The sequence below is a fragment of the Pelophylax lessonae genome, assembly GCF_965119305.1.
Source record: "Pelophylax lessonae genome assembly, chromosome: 4".
NCBI lineage: Eukaryota > Metazoa > Chordata > Amphibia > Anura > Ranidae > Pelophylax > Pelophylax lessonae.
In genome coordinates this window covers 204,761,704-204,785,003 of record NC_138771.1, presented here as the reverse complement: position 1 = coordinate 204,785,003, position 23,300 = coordinate 204,761,704, and the positions used below count along the sequence as shown (strand labels likewise).

Sequence of the window (23,300 nt, the reverse complement as noted above, 5' to 3'; positions counted from 1 at the left end):
TTAGGTAAGCAGAAAGTAACCAGAAACCTATTTATTTCACTGTAGTGATTACTTTGTTTCAGTGCTTCAATAAGGAAGTTAATTAGCGCTTAGGCATATGTCAATGCAGTAGCTGGCTCTACTGAAATAATTACAGCATGTATTCTAAAAAGAGGCAGTATCCTAAATAAGAAGTCCATTGAAAATGTTTGCTATTTAGTGTATTATTGGGAAAATAACATATTCAATGCACAAAAAAATGTAGCCCAATGTACTGCTAAGCTACCTGGTTTGTTAAAGCCCAACTGAGCTTTAACTGACAGTTTAAATTAACTACATTCCAAGTGGTTCAAAACAAAAGTTGTGTAAAGTCTTAAGTTGTTTTTTTTTTTTTAATCGGGCACAGCTTGAGTGGAAAAACCTGTGTGCTACCAGCTTACTGCAGAATGGGCCCTGGCTTTCTGGAGAAGCTGTAATCTCTTTGCAGTGGACCAGCATGTCCCCTGCTGATTAGCTGTGGGGCCTCTGCAATGAGACCACTGCTTCTCCACAGAAAGCAAGGGTCCTATTGTTTAGCTATTGGCAGGGGATAGGCCTTTCCACTCAGGTTGTGGCTGCTTTGAAAGAAAAACTAAAACATTGCAAATCTTTTGTTTTGATGCACTCGTATGTATTTAGCTGAGCTGTACAAAAATACAAATTTTACCACAGCCCTGAGAGCTTATCCACTCACAAAATGCATCCTGTAACCGTGCTTAAAGTGAAACTTAGCTAGAAGCAAAGTCCGCCTCCCTGATGGCTCCACCCCCTTGGGCACCACCATTATTATGCATGTTCAGATGTACCCATGTGCTCTGCCCAGCCTTCAGGTGCTAGCAGAGCCCGTTGGCACATCTGCACAGTCACAGAAGATTTGTCACACATAGTTAGACTGGCATACACACACTATATATATATATATATATATATATATATATATATATATATATATATATATATATATATACATACATATACATACACACATATATAATCTTTTATGCCCACAGTTGATCCAGAGGAAGACAGAAAAAAATAAAACAAAGCGTGATCCAACTTGCTCCGGCAGGGAAAAAATTCCTTCCTAACCCCCTAGAGGCAATTGGATATTACCTGGAGCAATGTTACCCATACATTTTAGTATCCAGTTATATTATGTGTTATATTAGGTGTATCTCTGAAAGAATTCAGGCCTTTCTTAAAACAATCCACTGAGCTGGCTAGAACCAGCTCTTCAGGGAGTCTATTCCACATTTTCACAGCTCTTACTGTAAAGAAGCCTTCTGTATTTGCAGATGCAATCTCTTTTCCTCCAGACGTAAAGAATGCCCCCTTTTCTTCTATGATGAACTTAAAGTAAAAAAAAACCCAATACAAAGTTCACTATATGGACCACTTCTGTATTAATATATGTTGATCATATCCCCCTTAACCACTTTAAGACCGGAAGATTTGACCCCCTTCCTGACCAGGCCCTATTTTGTGATTCAGCACTGTTATTTTAATGGAAAATTGTGCGGTCGTGCGACGCTGAACCCAAATGACATTTACGTCCTTTATTTCCTACAAATAGAGCTTTCTTTTGGTGGTATTTGATCACCTGTGCGATTTATTTTTTGCACAATAAACAAAAAAAGAGCAACAATTTAAAAAAAAAAACAATTTCTCTTACGTCCTCCGACAGTCGCCGCCACTTCATATTCATCACTAATGGGGTTATTGATCTTTGCTCCGCAGGAGTAGCTAGGCAACAAAATAGTTAATATCAAAGCTTTTAGCATATCCCACCCCTAGGGGGTGGTCCCCTCAGTCAATACCTCCCTGCTTCCTGCATTCCCGACTCAGTTTCTAATGCCTAGCTTAGGAGTAGGCTGGCTGTTCCTGTGCTGGGGCTCTCAGTCTCAGCTTCTTTTCTCTTTTTTGATTTTATTTGGAGTTTTTTTCTCTTTCTTTTACTTAGCTGTTTCTTTTCAGCATTAGTTAGCTTCTTCTGATGAAGATGATCGTGCGGAGCTGGGTCTCGGACTGGCCACCCTGGATCCCAGGGCTCAGGGCCAGGGGCTTCCAAGCCTGCCATCGAGCGTTCAGCACAGGTTTCCCTGGCACATTGAACGACCCATCCCTGTTCGCTGCAGGGATGCTATCTGTGAGGTGGCTACCTCACTGGACGCCATTGCGGTTTCGCACCGCAGTTGCACTGCGTCACGGCTGCGACACTCCCTGTCCTCAGTACAGCAGTTTGGTCGCTGGAGCAGGCTCCCCACGCCATCCGGACCGGTAAGTCTATCTCTATGTGGGGACCTGTCTATTGGGTGTCAGTCTGGGACTGTGTGACCCTGCATGTCTGTGTGGCTGCTGAGCTCCCTGTCAGTTCCTGTGTGGAATTACTGCCTGTGTGTGGGCTGCGAGGGGGGGGCTCTCCTGCTCTGCTGAGTGCATACATGAAGCAGGCTGGGTTTGGACATGCTGTGCGGTGATCGCTGCGGCGATCCGCCATTTTTTTGCGGCAGAATTTTGGTGGCCGGTCCTGTGTGGTAAGGCGCGGCGTTTTGGCGCCAAACGCCGCCATTTTGGCGACGATCGATCAGGCCACATGTCGGCGCCATTTTCTGTTTGCCTATGAAATCCTCAGCCGTGCGGCCATGTTTGTGTAGCCTTCCATAGGCTTTACAGGGGCGGTCAGTTATGCATCACTTCCTTTTGCTCTGGGACAGCGATCGGTGGCAGCAGCCTGTGTGATCTCTCCAGGTTTTTCCCTTTCCATTTTCCTGTATTCCTTGCCCAGTGTGCTTATCCCTGTGGGGGTCAGTGTATTCAGTGGGTGCGGTGGGCTTCGCTCGCCGCGATCTTAAAGGGGCAGTACTCCTTTTTTCATAATACTACTGGGGCATGGATTCTCAGGATTGCAAGTTTCCTCCCGCCTTGGTGGGGGGCCAAGGGGCTGCTGCTTCCCCCGAGGGGGCTGATCTGGCTACTATTGTGGCAAATTTGGCTGCTCAGGTGCAGATGCTGGTGGCTGATCGATCCACAAAACGGCCCAGGGTGTCTATTTCCTCTGATTCAGAGGGCGATGGGGCTGCTATGGCTGGAGTGCCCTTCTCAGGGTCTCACTCATCTCTGGACCTTGTGGGGTCTGAGGGGGAGGCTGAGGTTGGAGGGGTTGATAATTCTCCCCCTGGCTCGTCTGAAGAGCTTGTACTCATGGATGAGTTGGTTGCTTCTATCAAGCAAACGCTGCATTTGCAGGATGAACCATGTCCTCCTGTTTTGATGTCCTCTTATGGGACGCAAAGGAAACTCAAAACGTCGCAGGTTTTTCCTTGCTCTACGGAATTTCAGCGCGCGGTGGATGAGCAATGGCGCAATTTAAAAAAGCCTTTTGCTGTGCTGAGTAGGTTCAAGCTGCGTTATCCATTTACACCCGCCACTGATGAGCGTTGGTGTGTGCCGCCTCAGGTGGATCACGCGGTAGCGATTTTGAATAAATCAACTGCGATCCCTGCTGAGGATACCCCGGTGTTCCGGGACCCGACGGACAGGAGATTGGAGTCTCTGGCCCGTCATTCTTATACGGTTGCTGGCTCTATGCTAAAGCCTATTTTTGCTTCCATTATGGCAGCCCAGGCTATTGCGGATTGGACGCAGGTGCTCAGGCGCACCCTGGTGGCTGACTCTGCCCCGCCGACAACTTTGGTTATGGTGGATCAGATTCATCAGGGTGTCATGTATTTGTGTGATGCGGACCTGGATTTAGTCCCTTTGGCTGCACGCCTCTCCAGTGTGGCGGTATTGAACCGTCGCCTGATATGGCTGAAATGTTGGTCTGTTGGCCAATCTTCTCGCAAGACTTTAGCTAATTTGCCCTACGCGGGATCTCGCCTTTTTGGCGAATCTTTGGATACTCTGATAAAAGGTATTTCTGGGGGTAAGAGCACTCTCTTGCCCCAAACTCATAAGAATAAGTTTGTTCGCGGTAAGAAGAATACCTCGTTTAGACCCTCTCAGGGGTCCTTTCGTGCCTTTCGGTCGCACTAGAAGGGCCAAGACTCCCAGAAGAAGCCGTGGACGGGTAAGCAGAAGTCCGGCCAGTCCGGGTCCGCTGCCCATAGCAATACGGCCTGAAGGGACGCCCTCACCCAGTTCTGGGGTGGGGGGACGTTTGCTCGGTTTTCTTCAACCCTGGCTGGACCGCGTTCGGGACAGGTGGGTTCAGGAAATCGTTCGATCTGGTTACAAGATCGAGTTTCTCTCTCGACCGGCGGGCAGATTTTTCCCCTCCAACCTTCAGCTGACTCCGGAGCGCTTGCGGGATCTGCACCTGGCGGTGCGGGACCTGCGGGCCCAGGGAGTGGTGGTTCCGGTGCCTCATCGGGACAGATTTCGGGGGTTCTATTCCAATCTGTTCACTGTGCCCAGAAAGGAGGGCAAGGTACGTCCGATTCTGGACTTGAAAGCTTTGAACCACTTTGTGCGGGTTCGCAAATTTCGCATGGAATCCCTGCGCTCGGTGGTGGCTGCCCTGGTTCCGGGGGAATTCATGGCCTCCATCGATTTTGAAGGATGCGTACCTTCACATTCCAATTTTTCGAGGGTCACCAGAGGTACCTTTGATTCGCCATTGCGGAGGATCACTACCAATTTGTGGCGTTACCCTTCGGTCTCGCTTCGGCTCCGGGGGTTTTCACCAAGGTGCTTGCGCCGGTCCTGGCTTTGCTGAGAGCCCAGGGCATCTCTGTCTTGGGGTATCTGGACGATATCTTGATTCGGTCTGCGACCAGTCAGGGCCTGGTGAACGACCTGTCCATCACTATGCAGACTCTGCAGGAGTTCGGTTGGACGATAAATTTCCCAAAGTCAACGTTGTGTCCGTCCGTTCGTCTTCCCTACCTGGGAATGATACTGGACTCTGTTCAAGTGAAGGTCTTCCTGCCGGAAGACAAGCTCCGGACACTTCAGAACGAAGTCAGGTCCCTCAGGGACAATCAGTGCTCGTCCCTCCGGACGTGTATGAGGTGTCTGGGATTGATGGTCTCGGCCTTCGAGGCGATTCCCTTCGCCCAGTTTCACACACGGGATCTTCAGGCGGAGGTCCTGGCCAAGTGGGACGGGTGTCCGCAATCTCTGGATCTGCGGATTTCGTTGAGCCGCCTCACCCGAAGGGGTCTTTTGTGGTGGCTCCAGTCCCCGGCGGTGTCGGGGGGCAAGTCTTTTCGTCCATTGTCGTGGATGGTGATCACCACGGATGCCAGCCTGTCGGGCTGGGGTGGTGTCCTGGGCGTTCTGTCCGCCCAGGGAACTTGGTCGGGGGAGGAATCCTCCCTTCCGATCAACATTCTGGAATTGCGAGCAATTCATCTCTGCCTTCGGCGTTGGACGGACAGGCTTCAAGGCTGTCCGGTTCGGGTGCAGACGGACAATGCCACAGCGGTGGCCTACATCAACCACCAAGGGGGCACCAGGAGTGCCCGCGCGGCTCGGGAAGTGGCCGACATTCTGTTTTGGGCCGAGACGCACGTCCCGGCGATAACGGCAGTTCACATTCCGGGAGTGGAGAACTGGCAGGCGGATTATCTGAGTCGCCAGACCCTGGACCAGGGAGAATGGTCCCTTCACCCGGATGTCTTTTAGATGCTGTGCGCGAAGTGGGGGTCCCCAGATGTGGACCTGTTCGCGTCTCGTCTAAACAACAAGGTGGAAAGGTTCGTAGCAAGGACGCGCGATCCTCGGGCAGACGCCTCAGACGCGTTAGTGACGTCCTGGAGTCAGTATCGTCTGATGTATGCCTTTCCACCGATTCATCTGCTGTCCAGGTTCCTTCGCAGGTTGGCCTCGGAACCGCGCACGGTGATTCTGGTGGCACCGGACTGGCCTCGCCGGTCTTGGTACGCAGACCTCGTGAATCTGGCGGTGGACGCTCCGTGGCGTCTGCCTTTTCGAGAAGATCTCCTGTCTCAAGGACCGATATTCCATCCTGCTTTACAGTCGCTGGCTTTAACGGCCTGGCTGTTGAGAGCCAGGTCCTGAAGGATAGGGGTCTCTCCCCTGAGGTCATTCTCACTTTGATCAAGGCTAGAAAAGCCTCTTCGGGGAAGATTTACTACCGTACTTGGAAGGCGTATTTTGCCTGGTGTGAGTCCAGGGGGTATTCCCCTCGCTCGTACTCGGTATCGAGAGTGTTGGCTTTCCTCCAAGCTGGAGTGGACCAGCGTTTGGCGTTGGCCACGATTAAGGGTAAGATTTCTGCGCTGGCCGATCTTTTTCAACGCCCTGTGGCGTCTAATTCCTTGGTTAGCACCTTTGTTCAAGGGGTGCGTCACTTGGCTCCTCCTCGGAGGAATCCTTTACCTCCATGGGATTTGAACCTTGTTCTGTCCGTGTTGCAACATGCTCCCTTTGAGAAGATCAGGGAGATCTCATTGCCTCTCTTGTCTAAGAAGGTTGCCTTTTTGGTGGCGATCACTTCGGCTCGCAGGGTATCGGAGCTGGCGGCTTTGTCCTGCAGCTCTCCCTACTTGGTGATTCACCTGGATAAGGTGGTCTTGCGACCTAATCCTTCTTTTCTTCCGAAGAGGATCTCGGAATTTCACCTCAATGAGGACATTGTCTTGCCTTCGCTTTGCGCGAAGCCTAAGCATCCAAGGAAGGTGGCTTTGCATTCCTTGGATGTTGTTCGGGCGATCAGGGTTTACCTGTCATCGACAAAATCCTTTCGCAAGTCGGATTCTCTTTTTGTTCTTCCAGAGGGTCCTCGGAAGAGCATGGCGGCATCAGCTGCGACCATCGCCAAATGGATCAGACAGACCATTGTGCAAGCCTATGCTTTGAAGGGGAAGGTTCCCCCTTTCCCTGTGAAGGCGCACTCTACCGGGTCTCTGAGTACGTCTTGGGCCTATCGTCATCAGGCTTCTGTGGCCCAGGTGTGTAAGGCGGCGACTTGGTCGTCAGTTCACACCTTTTCAAAATTCTACAAGGTGGATGTTCAGGCATCGGCGGATGCTTCCTTTGGCCGCAAAGTTCTTAGTGCGGCAGTGCCTTAGGGCCCCTTGTTTTGGGTCCTTGGCTGTTTGGGATGTCTTTATCCCTAGGTTGCTTGTTTTCCTGGGTTGTTGCTCCTGTTGAGCACGTTTTTTTCCTGTTGCCCAGTTGGTTCTCTTACTTTGATAAGGTTCCTTTCTCTGATGTGGGTACTGCGTTGCTTTAGGCGCGGCTGCTTTTTTTCCCACCCCTCATGTCTACACTGCTATGGGACGTCCCCATTAGTGATGAATATGAAGTGGCGGCGACTGTGGGAGGATGTAAGAGCAAACTGAATTTTTGTAAGATCTTACCTGTAAAATTCCTTTCTCTGAGTCCTCCGACAGTCGCCGCCCCCGCCCCTCTTTTGGGGTTTGTTTATGTACTCTACTGCTATGCTACTGAAACTGAGTTGGGAATGCAGGAAGCAGGGAGGTATTGACTGAGGGGACCACCCCCTAGGGGTGGGATATGCTAAAAGCTTTGATATTAACTCTTTTGTTGCCTAGCTACTCCTGCGGAGCAAAGGTCAATAACCCCATTAGTGATGAATATGAAGTGGCGGCAATTTTACAGGTAAGATCTTACAAAAATTCAGTTTTTTAACATTCTGCTATATAACATTCCCAAAAAAAAAAAAAATCTAAATTTTTTAACATTTTAGGCCAATTTGTTTTCTGCTACATATTTTTGGCAAAAAAAATTACAAAAAGGGTATTTTGATTGGTTTGCGCAAAAGGTATCGCGTTTATTAACTACGGGAAAGATTTATGTCATTTTTGCTTTTTTTTTTTTATTTATTTTTTTTTTTTGTGGGACTGCGACATTGCGGCCGGCAGATCGGACCCCTAACTGACATTTTTTACACACTTAGGGGGACCAGTGACATTACTACAGTAATCAGTGCTAACAATATGCACTGTTACTGTAATAATGACACTGGCAGGGAAGGGGTTAACACAGCCCAACTCCCGCTGTGTCTAAACATATGGACTCCAGCGACGTAAGTCTACGTCGCTGGACCCAGGAGAGCCGCACTGCCGCAGTAGGATTACTGTGAGCAGTCGGCTAGTGGTTAATCTCCTCTTCCCTAGAGAGAATAAATTCAGTTAAACGAATCTATCCTCATAGCTGAGCTCCTCCACTCCTCCATTCCTCTTATCAGTTTAGTTGCCCTTCTCTGCACTTTCTCCAGTTCCCCGATTTATCCTTTATAAGAACTGGTGCCCAAAACTGAACTGCATATTGCAGATGAGGTCTTAATAATCATTTGTACTGGGGCAAAATGAAATCTCTCTGGAGTCCATACCTCTCAATACAAGAAAGGATTTTGCTCACTTTGGAAATGGCAGCTTCGCATTGCATGATCTGATCTACCAGAACACCCAGATCCTTCTCCACTATCGACTCCCCCAGTTGTTCTCCTCCTAGTATGTATGATGCATGCATATTTTTAGCCCCCAAGTGCATAATTTTACATTTATTAACATTAAACCTCCTTTGCCACACAGTTGCCCAATGAAACAGGGCATTGAGGTTGCACAAAGACAGGAAAGTGATCAGACTTCCCTGGTAGCAGTCTTTGCACATGCATTGATAAGTCTGTGTGTGCGCAGATGCCCTGGGGCCCAGCACATGTGCAGATATGTTGAAAATCTCTCTTGTTATCTGAGCCATGCGGCAAACTTACACATGCGCAAGCGCCAGAGAGACGTTCTCACCTAGGAATTTGAATTTGCTGCTTTGCACATGATGGGGATAAGCTGTGAGCCACAAAATCCTATGTGACTTTGTTTAGATGTACAAAGTTAAGGCCGCCTTTCAAAACCTTTTTAATATACAGAAACCCTTGAAATAACTTTTTGGTTTCAAGGAACCCTTGCCAATTATTATATTTACAGCTTAACTGTGTGTCAGTGTGAAGATTTCTCCCTACATTTGTGGTCATTGGGAAGAAGTCCCCCCCCCCCTCCCCCCTTACAGATGGCTAAAAAGATCCTTGGTGTCCATGGTTACTCCTCTGAGAGGCAGAAATCGCTTATTGCTCATAGAAGCAATTTCTGGAGGAACCCTAGGGATCCATAGAACCCTGGTGAGAAACTGAGTTAAGAGATTAATACAATCTAACAAGTGCACTCACCAGGCTTTCTTCATTGATTTACCTCTGACAAGCAATCCAAATGGCCCCCTTTCCCACTGCAAGCATATTTTGCCTTTAACAGTTAGACAAACACCTTGTCTGGCTTTTTACCCTTCTTTTAGATTTATGACCTCCATCCCAGATCCTCCTCTATTACTTCTCACTTTTCTAATATTGTAATCCTATATCACAGGGCACAGTAGAGTTAATTTAGACTTTTGAGTTATTCTCCACTTCCAGGTGTTAAAAATTTAAATTTCATCAATTTAGGCCAATATGTATTCTGCTACATATTTTTGGTAAAAAAAAACTGTCGCTGTACTAATGACACTAGAAGGGAAGGGGTTAACGGGGTGATCAAAGGGTTAAATGTACCTCTAGAGAGTACTTTCTAACTGTGTGGGGGGATGGTTTAACTGTGGGAAGACAGAGATCTATGTTCCTGCTTAACAGAAACACAGGATCTCGGTCTTCCCTTGTCACAGAATGGCGATCTGCCTCTCTCGGGAATGATTAGTGGGTCCCAGCAGACATTGGGTCTGCCAGACACGCCACAGACCCGGAAGCGCGAAATCACGTACCTGTACATTATTTCGTGCAGAAGAGCTGCTGCCCCGCAGTATATGTACGTGGGGCGGTAAACAAGTGTTTAAAGGAAAGGCAGTGCTTTAGATGAAACTACATAAATTTCACTTTTTTTTTTTCACAGGACAAGAGCCTCTAGAACCAATGAGGTTTATTATTGCTCATAAATGACAAATATCATCAGTATTAGAGATTGTAAAGCCCAAAACCCATATAGTAAAGTTTTGGCCAAAAATAAAACAAATGCCTTCCCATGTAATTCTCCTCCTCGTGAGCATAATTCCCCAACAGTCTCTCAATCAAAGATCTCTATCCACCATGCATATACAGCTGGTAAAATTAAGTATTGAATGCATCAATATTTTTCTAGTTAAATCTATTTCTAAATTGCTATTGACATGAAATTTTCACCACATATCGGTAACAACCCATGAAATTCATACAGAGAAACCAAAACAAATTTTCACCAAGTCTGTAACAACCAATGCAATCCATACAAAGAAACCACAACAAATAGGTTCAGAGATTAAGTTATGTGTAATAAAATGGAATGACACAGGAAAAAAGTATTGAACACATGAAGAAAGGGCATTGCAAAAGGCATTGATAGCCAAGACACAAGCTGAAATCTATCAATAATTAGAAGGCAATCCTGCCCCTTGTCAGTGCAAATTATTATCAGCTGGTTTAGTCTTAACTGATGACCTATAAAAAGAGGTCTTATTACCAAGGTGTCGCACAAACATCTCATGATAGGTAAAAGCAAAGAGCTCTCTCAAGACCTTCACAACCTTATTTTTGCAAAACACACTGATGGCATTGGTTACAGGAGGATTTCTTAACTTCTGAATGTTCCAGGGAGCACTGTTGTGGCTATAATCCGTAACTGGAAAGAACATTATTTCTCCATAAACCAGCCACAACCAGGTCCTCCTCGCAAGATTTCTAACAGAGGAGTGAAAATAATTTTCGGAAGAGTTGTCCAAAAGCCAAGGACCACTTGTGGAGAGCTTCAGAAAGACCTGAAATTGGCAGGTACACTTGTTTCAAAGAAAACTCACTCAACCTCCATGGCCTGTGTGCATGCTCACCATGCAAGACTTCATTGCTGAAGAAAAAGTATGTTAAAGATTGTTTAAAGTTTGCTGCACAACATTTAGAGACACCTGTGAAATACTGGGAGAATATAGTCTGGTCAGATGACCAAAAATTAACTCTTTGGATGCCATAATAAACGCTATGTCTGGAGGTCAAATGGCACTGCACATCACCCCGAAAACACCATACCAACAGTGGAGTTTGGAGGAGAGAAGAGCATGGTGTGAGGCTGTTTTCCAGCATATGGTACTGGCAAACTTCATGTCATTGAAGGATGAATGGAAAAATGTACCAAGACATTCTTGCTAAAAATCTGCTGCCATTTACCAGGTTGATGAAAATGAAACGAGGGTGGACATTTTATCAAGACAACAAGACAATGATCCCAAACACAAAGCCAAGGAAACTCCCAATTGGTTTCCGAGAAAGAAAATAATGCTGCTAGAATAGCCCAGCCAATCATCTGACTTGAATCCAATAGAAAATCTATGGAAAGAATTAAAGATCAGAGTTCATAGAAGAGGCTCACCGAAACTTCAAAATTTGAAGACTGTGGAAGAATGGGAGAAAATGGCACCCGAGTAATGCTTGTGACTAGTTTCTCCATACAGGAGGCGTGTCAAAGCGGTCATTGCCAACAGAGGATTTTGTACGAAGTACTACAATTTCAGTTAACATGTTCAATACTTTTTCCCGTGTCATTCCATTTTATTACACATAACTTCATTTCTGAACTTTTCTATTTTGGTTTCTTTGTTTGAATTGCATTGGTTGATACTGACGTGGTGAAAATTTTATCTCAATAGCACCTTTAGAAATATGGTGACGTGTCCAATACTTATTTTACCTGCTGTATGTTTATCACCACATAGGCTATGCCAACATAGTTTCACTGGTGAATCTTACATAAACAGAAAAAAATGCATGAAAATTGCATTCTTTTAAATCCTATGAAACTCTTCACACTGGTCAGTTGCACTTCATTTGTGCTTTTAAAAGTCCTGCTTTCTGCATTTTTGGTGAGCTTTTTAAAACCACACCAAAAAAACAGCTCCCCATTGAAATGAACTGCCGTTGCATTTTTTTTGTGTGTTTGAGTCAAATACGAAGACGTTTTTGACATGTATTTTTCAACAGTGCAGTGAAAAGCAGCCTAAGGCTTTGGAGTTAATTTATTTGTGGCATATTGAGGTTAATTTTATTTTAGTAAAGAATAAATATTAATTTAGCTTGGTAAATAGGGTGAAAGCTGATGAGTTTTTCAAGTGCTTTTGTGTGAAAAGAAAAGTCTGAAAAGCTCAAGAAAAATATTTCCCTATTAAACTCAATGAATGTGTTCACACTGGGCCGGTGCGCTTCCATTGCGATGAAAAAAAAAATCCTGCTTGCAGCATTTTTGGAGCATGTTTGGGGAGTTAAAAAAAAACGCACCAAAAATGGTCCTTTCCATTGAGAGCAGTGGAAAACACGGCAAAAATGCACCTGTGATGCGTTTTTGGTGCAGTTTTTCGAAACGCATGTTTCTTAAAAACAACCGTACCGCAAGCGCAGTGAATTTTGCAGCAGATCAGTGTGAAAGTAGCCCTACATACAGCACACAGACACACAAATGTGAATCAAGGACTCTTTCACTTTGGATGATGGGATGGTAAAACCACGTGATTGTCACCAACAGACATGGTGCCCATCTGTACATATTATTATCACAACTAATGTCTAATGCTTTATTTACATTTTATCCTTTTCTGTTCTTTAGAACAAGAGGAGAACTGGAAAACTGTCAAGGGAAAATTCATGGCAATTAACGTGGCCGTCATGAGCTGTGCCTGTCCTCGCAGCCCAAAAGGTCTCTCACCAGCAGCTCACTTGGCAGATGGGACTGCAGATCTGATTTTAGTCCGTAAATGCTCAAGGTTAAATTTCCTACGGCACCTTATCAGACACACAAAAAGCAATAGTGATCAGGTAAAGTAAATTAGGCATCTTGAATGTTATGTTTGGGAGAGTATAAAAAGCCTAACTCTAATCAAAAAAAAGAAATGGCAAACAGCACAATTGCCATGGAGCCCAACTGTACTGCGGCTTAATACTGACTGTTTAGGATTTATAAAGGTAAAAATACTATTTGGCAAATGGTTTTGGATTACCACTTCAGGACCAAGCCAATTTCTGACACCTGTTGATTACAAGTTAAAATCAGTATTTTTTGCTAGAAAATTACCTAGATCCCCCAAACATTGTGTGTGTATATGTGTGTGTGTGTGTGTGTGTGTGTGTATATATATGTATATATATATATATATATATATAGTTTAAGTAAATACTCTGGAGAATAAAATGGAGGTCGTTGCAATATTTTGTGTCACACGATATTTACGCAGCGGTCTTTCAAACGTAATTTTTTGGGGGAAAAAATACACTTCACTGAATTAAAAAAAACTAAACAGTGAAGTTAGCTTAATTTTTTTGTATGTTGTAAAAGATGATGTCACGCCAAGTAAATAGATACCTAACATGTTAAGGTTTTTAAAATTGTGAACACTCGCGGAATGGCGTTACAGAGGAGGTCTTTTGCTAGAATTATTGCTCTCACTCTGACAATTGCGGTGATACTTCAGGTGTTATTTTAACACCGTTTTACATTTGCGGGCACGACTTACGTATGCGTTTTCTTTGGTACGTGAGCACACAGGGACTTTCACGCTTTCACTTTTTTTTTTTTTTTTCCCCTATTTATTTTATTTTTTGTTTTCACTGTTCCTTCAAAAAAAAAAAAAATCTGATCACTTTTATTGCTCTCACAAGGAATGTAAACATCCCTTGCAACAGTAATGGGCAGTGACAGGTACTCTTTATGGAGGGATCTGGGATCTAAAAGACCCTAAATCCCTCCTTTTGCACCTAAAAGTATTCAAAAAGCCAAAATCTGCATTTTTGAATACTGACATTTTTTTTAAAATCGACGCAATTGACAGCCGAGTAAGTGACGTTGTGACGTAGCTTACGGGTTACTTCATCAGAGACCCAATAAAAGCCACATCTGGCTTTGTTCGGGACTCTGACCAGCTGGTGGACGGGCAGAGCAGCTGCCCCCGCTCTCTGTGATAATGGCCGAGCAACTACTGAGCCGCATCCAATGTTATTAGAAAGCCAACCGCTGGCCCTGACAAAAAGGTACTGACTGGGGTGATGCCTCTAGCTGCGGACATCACCCGGCACAACCACTTCTTTAAGCCGACGTACTGGTACGTCGGTTTGTGGGAAGGGGTTTAAGGAAATCAAAATAGTGTTTTGAAACCCGTATAAAATTGCTGTGAAAGGAACTGGGATTCTCTAACCCCCTAAGAGATTAACGTGTAAGAGGAAGAATAGACGCATGGACTTAATTTTTTTTTTTTTTTTTTTTTTATTGTATGGCTCATTTTGAGTTTGAAAAAAAAAAAAAAATATTCTGATACATATGCATTACACATAGATCTGTTTTTCCTTATTTGGTGTTCTTAGGATTAGTTTTACTGTAGGTTTATGTAGTCTTTAAAAGTTAACATAAACGTGTTCTTGCCTTTTTCTTTTTTTTTTTTTTCTTCTCTTTTTTTCTTAGTTTGACTTTCCATTTGTTGATGTGTTTCGGATAAAGACTTTTCAGTTTACTCCAAAACATCCTGAAGAAAATGATTCTGAAAGCACTGATATGGGAAACACTGGAAAAAAGAACTTTCCTCAGATCTGTACAGATCATCCATCATGTGGCTGCAGTCAGGTGAACAGTGTCTGGAATTGTGATGGGGAAACCCTTGAACAGACTGCCATTGAAATGAGGTACAGGATAAATGTTAAAATAATACTTTTCTACAGTCTGTCTGCATTTACAACATAAACTTAGATTTATGCCATGGGTCTTATAGCTGTTGTCAAGTTTTCAGTTGTGTTTTGGCACATTTTCATTGGTCTTACATCCCACATTTTTAGTAAAGTAATCTGTTGCAAAGTGTGTGATATGCACACATAATGTGTAGCGCCAAAATTAACCACTTGCCATCAGGGCCAATTCTGACATTCCTCTACCACATGTAAAAATCTGTGTTTTTATTTACTATAAAATTACTTAGAACCACCAAACATTATAGATTTATTTAGCAGAGACCATAGGGGATAAAATGGAGGCCATTGCAATTGTTTGTCACACAGTATTTGTGCATCGATTTTTTTAAAAGCTTTTTTTTTTTTTTTTTTTTTTAAACACTTTTATGAATTTAAAAAAAATAAACACTAAAGTTAGCCCAATTTTTTGTATAATGTTAAAAATTATATTATGCAGAGTACATGGATACCAAACATATCACGACAAACTACGGTACCTAAAAATCTCCATAGGCAACGCTTTAAAAATTTGCCAGTTACCAGTTTAGAGTCACAGAGGAGGTCTTGGGCTATAATTATTGCTAACGCTTTAATATTTGTGCCGATACCTCACATGTGTGGTTTGAATGCTGTTAACATATGCAGGTGCGACCTACATATGCATTCACTTCTTCGTACGAGCATGAAGGGATTGGGGTGCTTTAAAACCATTTTTTATTTTTTTTTTATTTTATTTGAATTTTTTTTTTTTACACCTTCCCTTACATTTTTTTTTTATCACTTTTTTTTTCTATCACAAGGAATGTAAACCTCCCTTGTAATAGGAAAAGGACATGGCCGGTCCCCTTTATGGAGAGATCTGGGGTCTAGACGTCCCCAGACCTCTCCTCCATGCTGGAAAGCCTGAGATCATAAAAAAAAATCTATTTTAGCCTTTGCAACAAAAAGAAAACATCAGTGTTAAATCTGCCAGCGCCGGAAGTCACCTCGCTTCCGGCCTCTGAGAGTCATAGAGATTGCCGGGGACCATCTGGTCCTTGGCCAGCTCTATAGTAAACCACCGCCACCAGCGGTTTCATTCTCTGGCTTCCCGATCGAACGGGAGAGGCCAGAGAAGCATCGGAGAGTGGGGGTGCTTTGCTTGTGTCTATTTATTAAGGTTACTTTGCAGTAAAACCAAGGAAGACTTCTGTGGTGTTGTTGCTTTACTAAACAGAAAAGCTGCACGAAATATGCCTACAACATGCACAAGCCAATTATCCTTTTTAGCAAAATAAGCATGTAATAAATATATGCCTATGCCAAAAGTAAACTGAACAGTTACTAAACTTCCATTGATGGAGTCATCTCATGGTTCTTTTCTCAGTCCAACTCAAAACGTCTCCCAAGTTCCCCAGCTTGAAGCAGCCATGTCTTGCTTTTTTGTCTTCCAAAAACCCAACTGTTTTGTCCGACCACATGCTTCTGTCAAAACCTAATCTCCACCCCTTACTTCCTGTTGCATCATATCCTGCAAAGAGCTTCATCTGCTTAGCCCATAAACTAGTCTGACTGGTTTATTTTGCATATCAATAGGATGGAGCCTTAGATCTTTAAAACACATGGCCTCAAAAATCTCACTATGCTATACTAACTAACAAATACATATGCTATAAAATCACCTAAATCCATAGCAACACAGAGGGGCGTCCCCTCCTGCCACCTGTAAAAGTAATCAAGTGGCTGAACAGTGGTCCTAAAAAGTAAAAATGGTATCAGCAATCCATCTTCATAATGCACGAATGATGTGTGACACAAAAATAAATATAATTCAGATAGTCAGTAAATAATATTAAAAAGTCCTACACTGGATTCATTTCACAATAATCCTAAATCAAAAAGCTTTGTTTGCTCTAGCTGGAGTACATCTGAGGGTGCCACTGAATGCAAGATTCTGCACAGACTCCCATTAGATTTGTACAGGCAATAATGCTGCTGTAATGGCATTTATAAATTCCAGTGATTGCTGAATTCACTTGGAGCTGGTGGCTGGTTCTTTTGAGCACTTAGGAATTCACACTGTTATGGAGATGGAATGCTGATATCACTTCCACCTTCCACGGTTTAGGATCGTAAAATGAATCCAGTTTGGGACTTTTTAATATAATTTACTGACTATTTGCACTATATTTATTTATTTTGGTATTGCACATCATGCGTGCATTATAGAGATGAATCGCTGATATCACTTTTACTTTTTGGGATTATTGTTTAAGCCCATCACAATCTCTCTCATGCCATAAGAGACAAACTCCATAGCGTAATCCCTTTACGAAATGTATTCAAAATACACCCCCCCCCCCTTTTTAAAATGCACTTACAAAAATTATTATAAAACACAGCATTGATGATGTCAACAAATACTGCTCAGCCTGAACGTTCTCAATCACCGCTCCCCGGTGTCCCTAGATCATTGGTATTCCCGGGTAGAGTTCCGAGCTGCTCGCAGTCCAAGAAGCCGCGTGGTCATGCCCAGACGCATTTCGTCATCACGATTCTGTCAGCGGGCATGGCCTCTTCTATTTATCTAATAGCAATCTGAGGTATTAACCCCAAATGCTCACAATGCCTCCCTCAAGCCAGTCATCACCACGGTCAGCTCATTATTGTTTATAAGCTGCCACGCATTCAGTGGACCTCGACATGATCCGATCGATCCTAAAAAATCTGATCATATATGGTCTCATTAATTGTATGTAGCATTGAAACTATATCTGGTCCACCCCTGTGGATCACATTAAATGATAGGATCTTGCACAGCCTCACCGCATGTCTCACAGCTCCCGCATGTAACTAGACAGAGTGTAGGCGTGAGGTGGTATACACAACCTCCTCCTCATATTTTTCGATACAATCGACAATAAAAATTTTAAACCTAAACCATACAAAACATAAAATCATATTTTGGGTATTGATGATCCAATTTTTTTCTTTTTTTATAAATGTTTGTTAAAAAAAAAAACATATACATAACCGAAAACAGCAGTGGAGCTTAAAATCAAAGCAAATATTATTAATCATCTATAAAGTCATTCAAATTCAATTCAATATTCATTCCCTTAGGGCTTAACCGCTTGCCGACCGCCGCAAGTACATATACTGCGGCGGTCAGCCCCGTGCAGGCAAAGTGACATATGGGTACATCACTCGTCTGTGAGCCAATAGGCTCACAGGCGAGTGACGTACACGTTCCCGCCCCCGCTTGTTCACGGACACCTTTGCGCGAGTGACCGGTGGATCACTCGTGATTGTCAGTTACAGAGGGAGAAAGGCAGGCGGCTAATGTAAACAAAGCCGCCTGTGATTCTCCCTTTTTGTAACAGCAGAGATCATACGGTCCTGCTATGTAGGATCGTAGATCTCTGCTGTTACATGAAAAGCCACATCCCTGCACAGTAAGAAGCATGCCCCTAGGGACACACTTAGCTACTGCATCTCTAATAAAGTTAACCCCTTCCCTGCCAGTGTCATATTTACAGTAACAGTGCATATGTATAGCACTGATTACTGTAGTAATGTCACTGGTACCCCCAAAAGTGTCAAAAATGTCAGTCAAGGGTCCGATCTGTCCCCCGCAATGTCGCAGTCCCACAAAAAAAATTGCAGATCACCGCCATTACTCGTTAAAAAAAAAAAAAAAAAAAATTACAAAACTCTTTCCCTTAGTAAACGCAATAACTTTTGCGCAAACCAATCAAAATACGGTTATTGCATTTTTTTTTTTTTTTTTTTACCAAACATATGTAGCAGAAAACAAATTGGCCAAAAATGTTAAAAAATTTAGATTTTTACATTTATTTGGGAATTTCATATAAAAAATGTGAAAAATATTGTTATTTATGTAAAATTGGCGCTCTTTTTTTGTTTGTAGCGCATGATCAAAAAATTGCACAGGTGATCAAATACCACCAAAAGAAAGCTCTGTTTGTGGGAAAAAAAGGACGACAAATTTGTTTAGGTACAGCGTCGCACGACTGCACAATTGTCCATTAAAGTCACGCAGTGCCGAATCGCAAAATAGGGCCTGGTCAGGAAGGGGGTAAAATCTTCCAGGGCTTAAGTGGTTAAAGTGTCAGTCAAATCCATTTGGCTACACATTTGGATAGTTCCCTTACCCCATTTGCCCCTCTCCAAACTTGATGATTTTTATCAATCCCCCAAAATTTAAGTCCTGAGGAATCCCTTCTGTGTTTTCGTCTAAAATGTAAAGAGACACTGTGGTCCTTAAATCCAATACAGATATTTTGTATATGTTCAGAAATACGCTCTCCTATACATTAGCCCGCATGGCTATTTTAGGACATGTACTACATGAGTGGAATTGCAGAAAACCAACTCGCTTATCTCGAATTCTCTGCCATTGGCTGTCTTGAACCTGGCTAACCCCCCGGTGTGCGTATATTTACTTTTCCCACAGGCATAGAAGCCTGCTTTGTCCCAAAACATTTGGGGTCTTACATGTGGATCAAGTACTTTTTTAACCACCTTGTCACCAAAAGGGGGAACCTTTCTATAGATGAAAATCGTATCACTCCGATTAGGGGTTTTATCCATACTGAATATTTTCTAATGCCTCGTAAAGATAGCTTCCACCCCTCCATATTGAGAATGATAATTACTAATCCCCATTCGTGCTTTCCATCATTCAATTTTTCTTTATCAACCAAATGCATCTCCTGAGATATTTGGCTGACCCCTTGAAAGACTTCATACAAATGGTTGGCTCTATATCCCTTTTCAATAAACCCTGTTTTTATTTATTTTCAATTGTGACTTAAAATCAGAGTAGGAGGTGCTATACCTCCTAATGCACATGAATTGTCCCTTTGGGATACTCCTCACCCATAGAGGGTGATGCCCACTATACATGGGAAGGTAGCTATTGCGATCAGTTGGTTTGAAATAAACCTTGATGGTTTATTGGTTATTTTGTTTCATAATGCTAAATAGTTGACCATGTTCGTTACTCCACTAAATTTGATTTCCTTAAATTATTCCCTGAAGACTTGCACAAGAAGGTAATGTGTAAGAAATGATGAAACATGGGACCATCCCATATAGTCATGTGACTCTAGATCTTGGGCTACATTAATTTTCTATAAACGTGCAATTGTCTTCATTTATACATAAAGACTCTCTTTACTCATTTTATGACTTAATTAGAATTTCTTGTAGTATGCGTATGGTTAAAGAATTTGGGTGTTTACATTGCACAGCTGGTATGTTCAAGAAGCAATGTTTAATTTTTCTTTAATATTTTTATTAATTCTGTGTAACACACGGTTTACCGAGTACAGAAGGTATGGACATCACGTCAGCGTAAAGGACAGTCACATAGTTTAGAGATTGTCAGCGGAAGAAATGCAAGCTCACTTACAAACCCATGATCCAAAGTCAAGACAGCTGCATGTTTATTGACTGACCGTATACGTCAAACAATAGTGCCTACTAGGCGGTGAGAGTCCAAACTTACAAGATAAGAGTGTCCGAGAAACCGCATCCTAAAAGGAAAGGGAAGGAATAGGAGAAGTCCTGAGGGTCCAGTAAACAAGGTTTAACTTTTTATTATGTATTTGTAAATTACATATGCAAATACAATTTGTTTTCTTTTCTCTTTGGTTTCCAGGGTCCACTGTCAACTTATTAGACTGTTTGCACGAGGCATTGAGGATTCCCATAAAGAAGGTGATGAAAACCCAAGCCGTGTTTAATAGTGGACTTGTTTTTTCAGTCTTTGTGGTGTTCCTAGTTTATTTATTTAACAGATTAGATGTAATCCAGCTTGAAGAAACTATTGTGAAATATGAAGACAAATATCTACTAATATTTTAAGTTTAATGTTGCTGTAATTTATCGTGATTTATTGAACATCAGAATTGTTACTTTTGAAGACATTTTTGTAAACTGAAAGATTTTTCTTACTAGGCTTTGCAGTTTGTTTGTTTTTTTGTTTGTTTGAGTGTTACTACTCCTCTTGGTGTTCTATAGTTTCAAGGCAAACTATATGTGTTTCTGTCGCCACCTAGAACATATTTTAGCCAGCGCTCATAACATCTAATTAATTGTATGCTTCTTTTAGAAGTAGTTATACAGTGATCTAGAATAATAAAATAATAGGCTGAGGTGCATTTTGTTGAAATTAAAAATCATACACCACATTTGCAGTGGTATTTCAAAATAGCTGGGATTTCAGTCCCTTAGATCTAGATTAAGCAGATGAGGCTAAATTTCTTAGATCTCTGTCCTGGGACTGAAAATGACAGTAGACCAAACAGCAGTTGCAAATGGTCATTTCTGTCATGTTGGTGAGAATGGTTGTTCTTTGATTCCATAAATATCTTTTTTTTTCTAAAAGTGATTGGATTGTAAAGTTTTTTGTTTTTTTTTTTTTTACTTTAAGACATGTCATACTTACCTGCTCTGTGTAATGATTTTGCACAGAGCAGTCCTGATCCTCCTCTTCTCGGGTCTCTCTTCACTGCTCCTGGCCCCCTCCTTCCAGTTAAGTGCCCCCACAGCAAGCAGCTTGCTATGGGGGCATTGGAGCCGTGGCCTGGCCCCACCCCCTTTCACTCATAATTGGCTGACTCAGCCAATGAGGAGGGAAGTCCTGGGCAGCTGAGACACTCCTGCAACATCGCTGGATCTAGAGGGACCTCGGGTGAGTATTAGAGGGGCTGCTGCACACAGAAGGCTTTTTATCTTAATGCATAGAACCTTCTTTATGTTTCTCTGTATTATGCTAACTCTTGTTACTCGAGAATTATACCATTTGTTTGTTCTAGGAAAAGATTGGCACAAGAATTGTGTTTCATAATCTTAACAAATCATTAATGATAAATCCCTGCTGCTGTTCTAGATAAAGATTTTTCAGGCAAGTTCTAATATTTAAAAAAATGTTTTGCGCAAAGCACCATTAGGGTGAGTCATATGTGACTCGCTGATCTCACCAGCAGGCTGTGTGCAATTTTCCCAGCAGAGTTGATAATGCTGACCATTTAAATGTTTGTACTGCCACATAATGCTATGTTTACATTAGATTTTTCTGGCTTAATGTAAGCTTGGTATGAGAGGATGTGCTCACCCTAATTGTGGTGACGTGTAACTGATTTAGAACAATTCCTATGGTAACATGATAGTTTTGTATAACTTTCTGTGAACCGAAAAAGATTTAAACATTTTGCAGATAGAGGAAGTGGTTGTCCATATCAGTACAGTATATACCATAATCCCAAATGTATGCAACTTGTATAAAAAAAATGACCTTGCTCCATTAATTTAAACATTTTTATGAAATGTTTCTTCTTTCCTATTAAACTGTGCACTAATGAAGTAAATGTATTTACCAACACATTATTTAGAGTGAGCCCAAAGGTTATTACGTTGCTGCATGCTGAAGTTTTGGTGCGTTTGAAAATACTCTGGAGGATTCTTTACTGCTCCTGAAAGTCTGTATCAAACCTAAAGCCAAACACAGATGATTTGAATCTTGTCCGGTTCAGTGGGGATCGGCCGAGATTCAAACCGTCTATGGGCAGGCTGATTGTACCCAAGATGATCCATTGATTGACTTGAGTACAGCCAGCATGCTGGATATTTCCAAGAGATTATTGCTGGTGGCTTTCACTGTGTTCTCCCAGAAGGGACTGCTCCCTTCACCACCCACCGGGAGAACACAAAAGCTTTGTGGGAGGGATTCCGCCATCAACTCGCATCATCTATGGCCTGCTTAAAGCTAGTACACACGAGCCAAATGTCAGGCAGTATCGGCCGGTTCAATAGAAATCTGCTGACATTCAGCCTATGTGTACTGGAATCGGTCCTGTCAAAAGGGCATGACTGGAAAAGGTCTGCCAATCCTTCTCCCGCTCAGTACATTCAGCCACCGACTGGAGTGTTCTGGAGGGGGGACCCTCCCCCTGTCAGAACACAATGGAGAAGCAGGGGAGATCACTGTACTAACATCAGGTAGTTAGTAAAGCAGCTCCTCCGGAGCTGTCATTTTTTTTTTTTTTTTCGTTCAACCTTGCTGGGTTGAACAATAAAAAACTACAAGTGTGTACGAGGCTATAACAGTCTCTTGCCATTGTTGCAGTATATTGATCTAGGTCAGCCCCTTACATTCAAAACAAAAAAGTGTTTTTGTTTATTTTGTTCAATCTTTTTTTAGGAAGCAACTTCCTAAAATATCTTCTACAGTAAGAAAAAACAAATTATAAAACATTGGCCAATCACCCCCATGTTTGAAAGTGCCCAGAATTACTTAAAAATTGAAATGTACCAGAAAGGAAAAATTAATAATATATATTTTTTAAAAAGCTGTCCTCCCTGCACAGAAATCTTTGATCCTGGAGATCAACTTTAGAGGTTCTTTACAATATACTATGTTGACCATAGTTTATAATGTATGAAAAGTAATTAATTTAGTCAATGAAAGCAGATTTGTATAAGGTACTATTTTAGAAAGTCAGACTAACTTGTAGTAAATTGTACTTTCGAGTGATTTGCACAGTAATAGGTTTTGTAGCGTAAAATGTATTGCTGA

At 42.6% G+C, this 23,300-nt stretch overlaps 1 protein-coding gene across 2 annotated transcripts in view; it reads left to right on the top strand.

Annotated features, from left to right (window-relative positions):
* The window catches only part of CERK (ceramide kinase), a 187,678-nt gene extending 166,861 nt beyond the window's left edge, over positions 1–20,817 (top strand). For both annotated transcript variants that reach the window (XM_082254763.1, XM_082254762.1), the window contains 3 exons: positions 12,612–12,820; positions 14,457–14,674; positions 20,382–20,817. In XM_082254763.1, the coding sequence (XP_082110889.1) occupies positions 12,612–12,820; positions 14,457–14,674; positions 20,382–20,466 (512 nt within the window). In that variant the 3' untranslated portion in view covers positions 20,467–20,817. The remainder of the gene's footprint in view (positions 1–12,611; positions 12,821–14,456; positions 14,675–20,381) is intronic.
* The last annotated feature ends 2,483 nt before the right edge of the window (positions 20,818–23,300 follow it).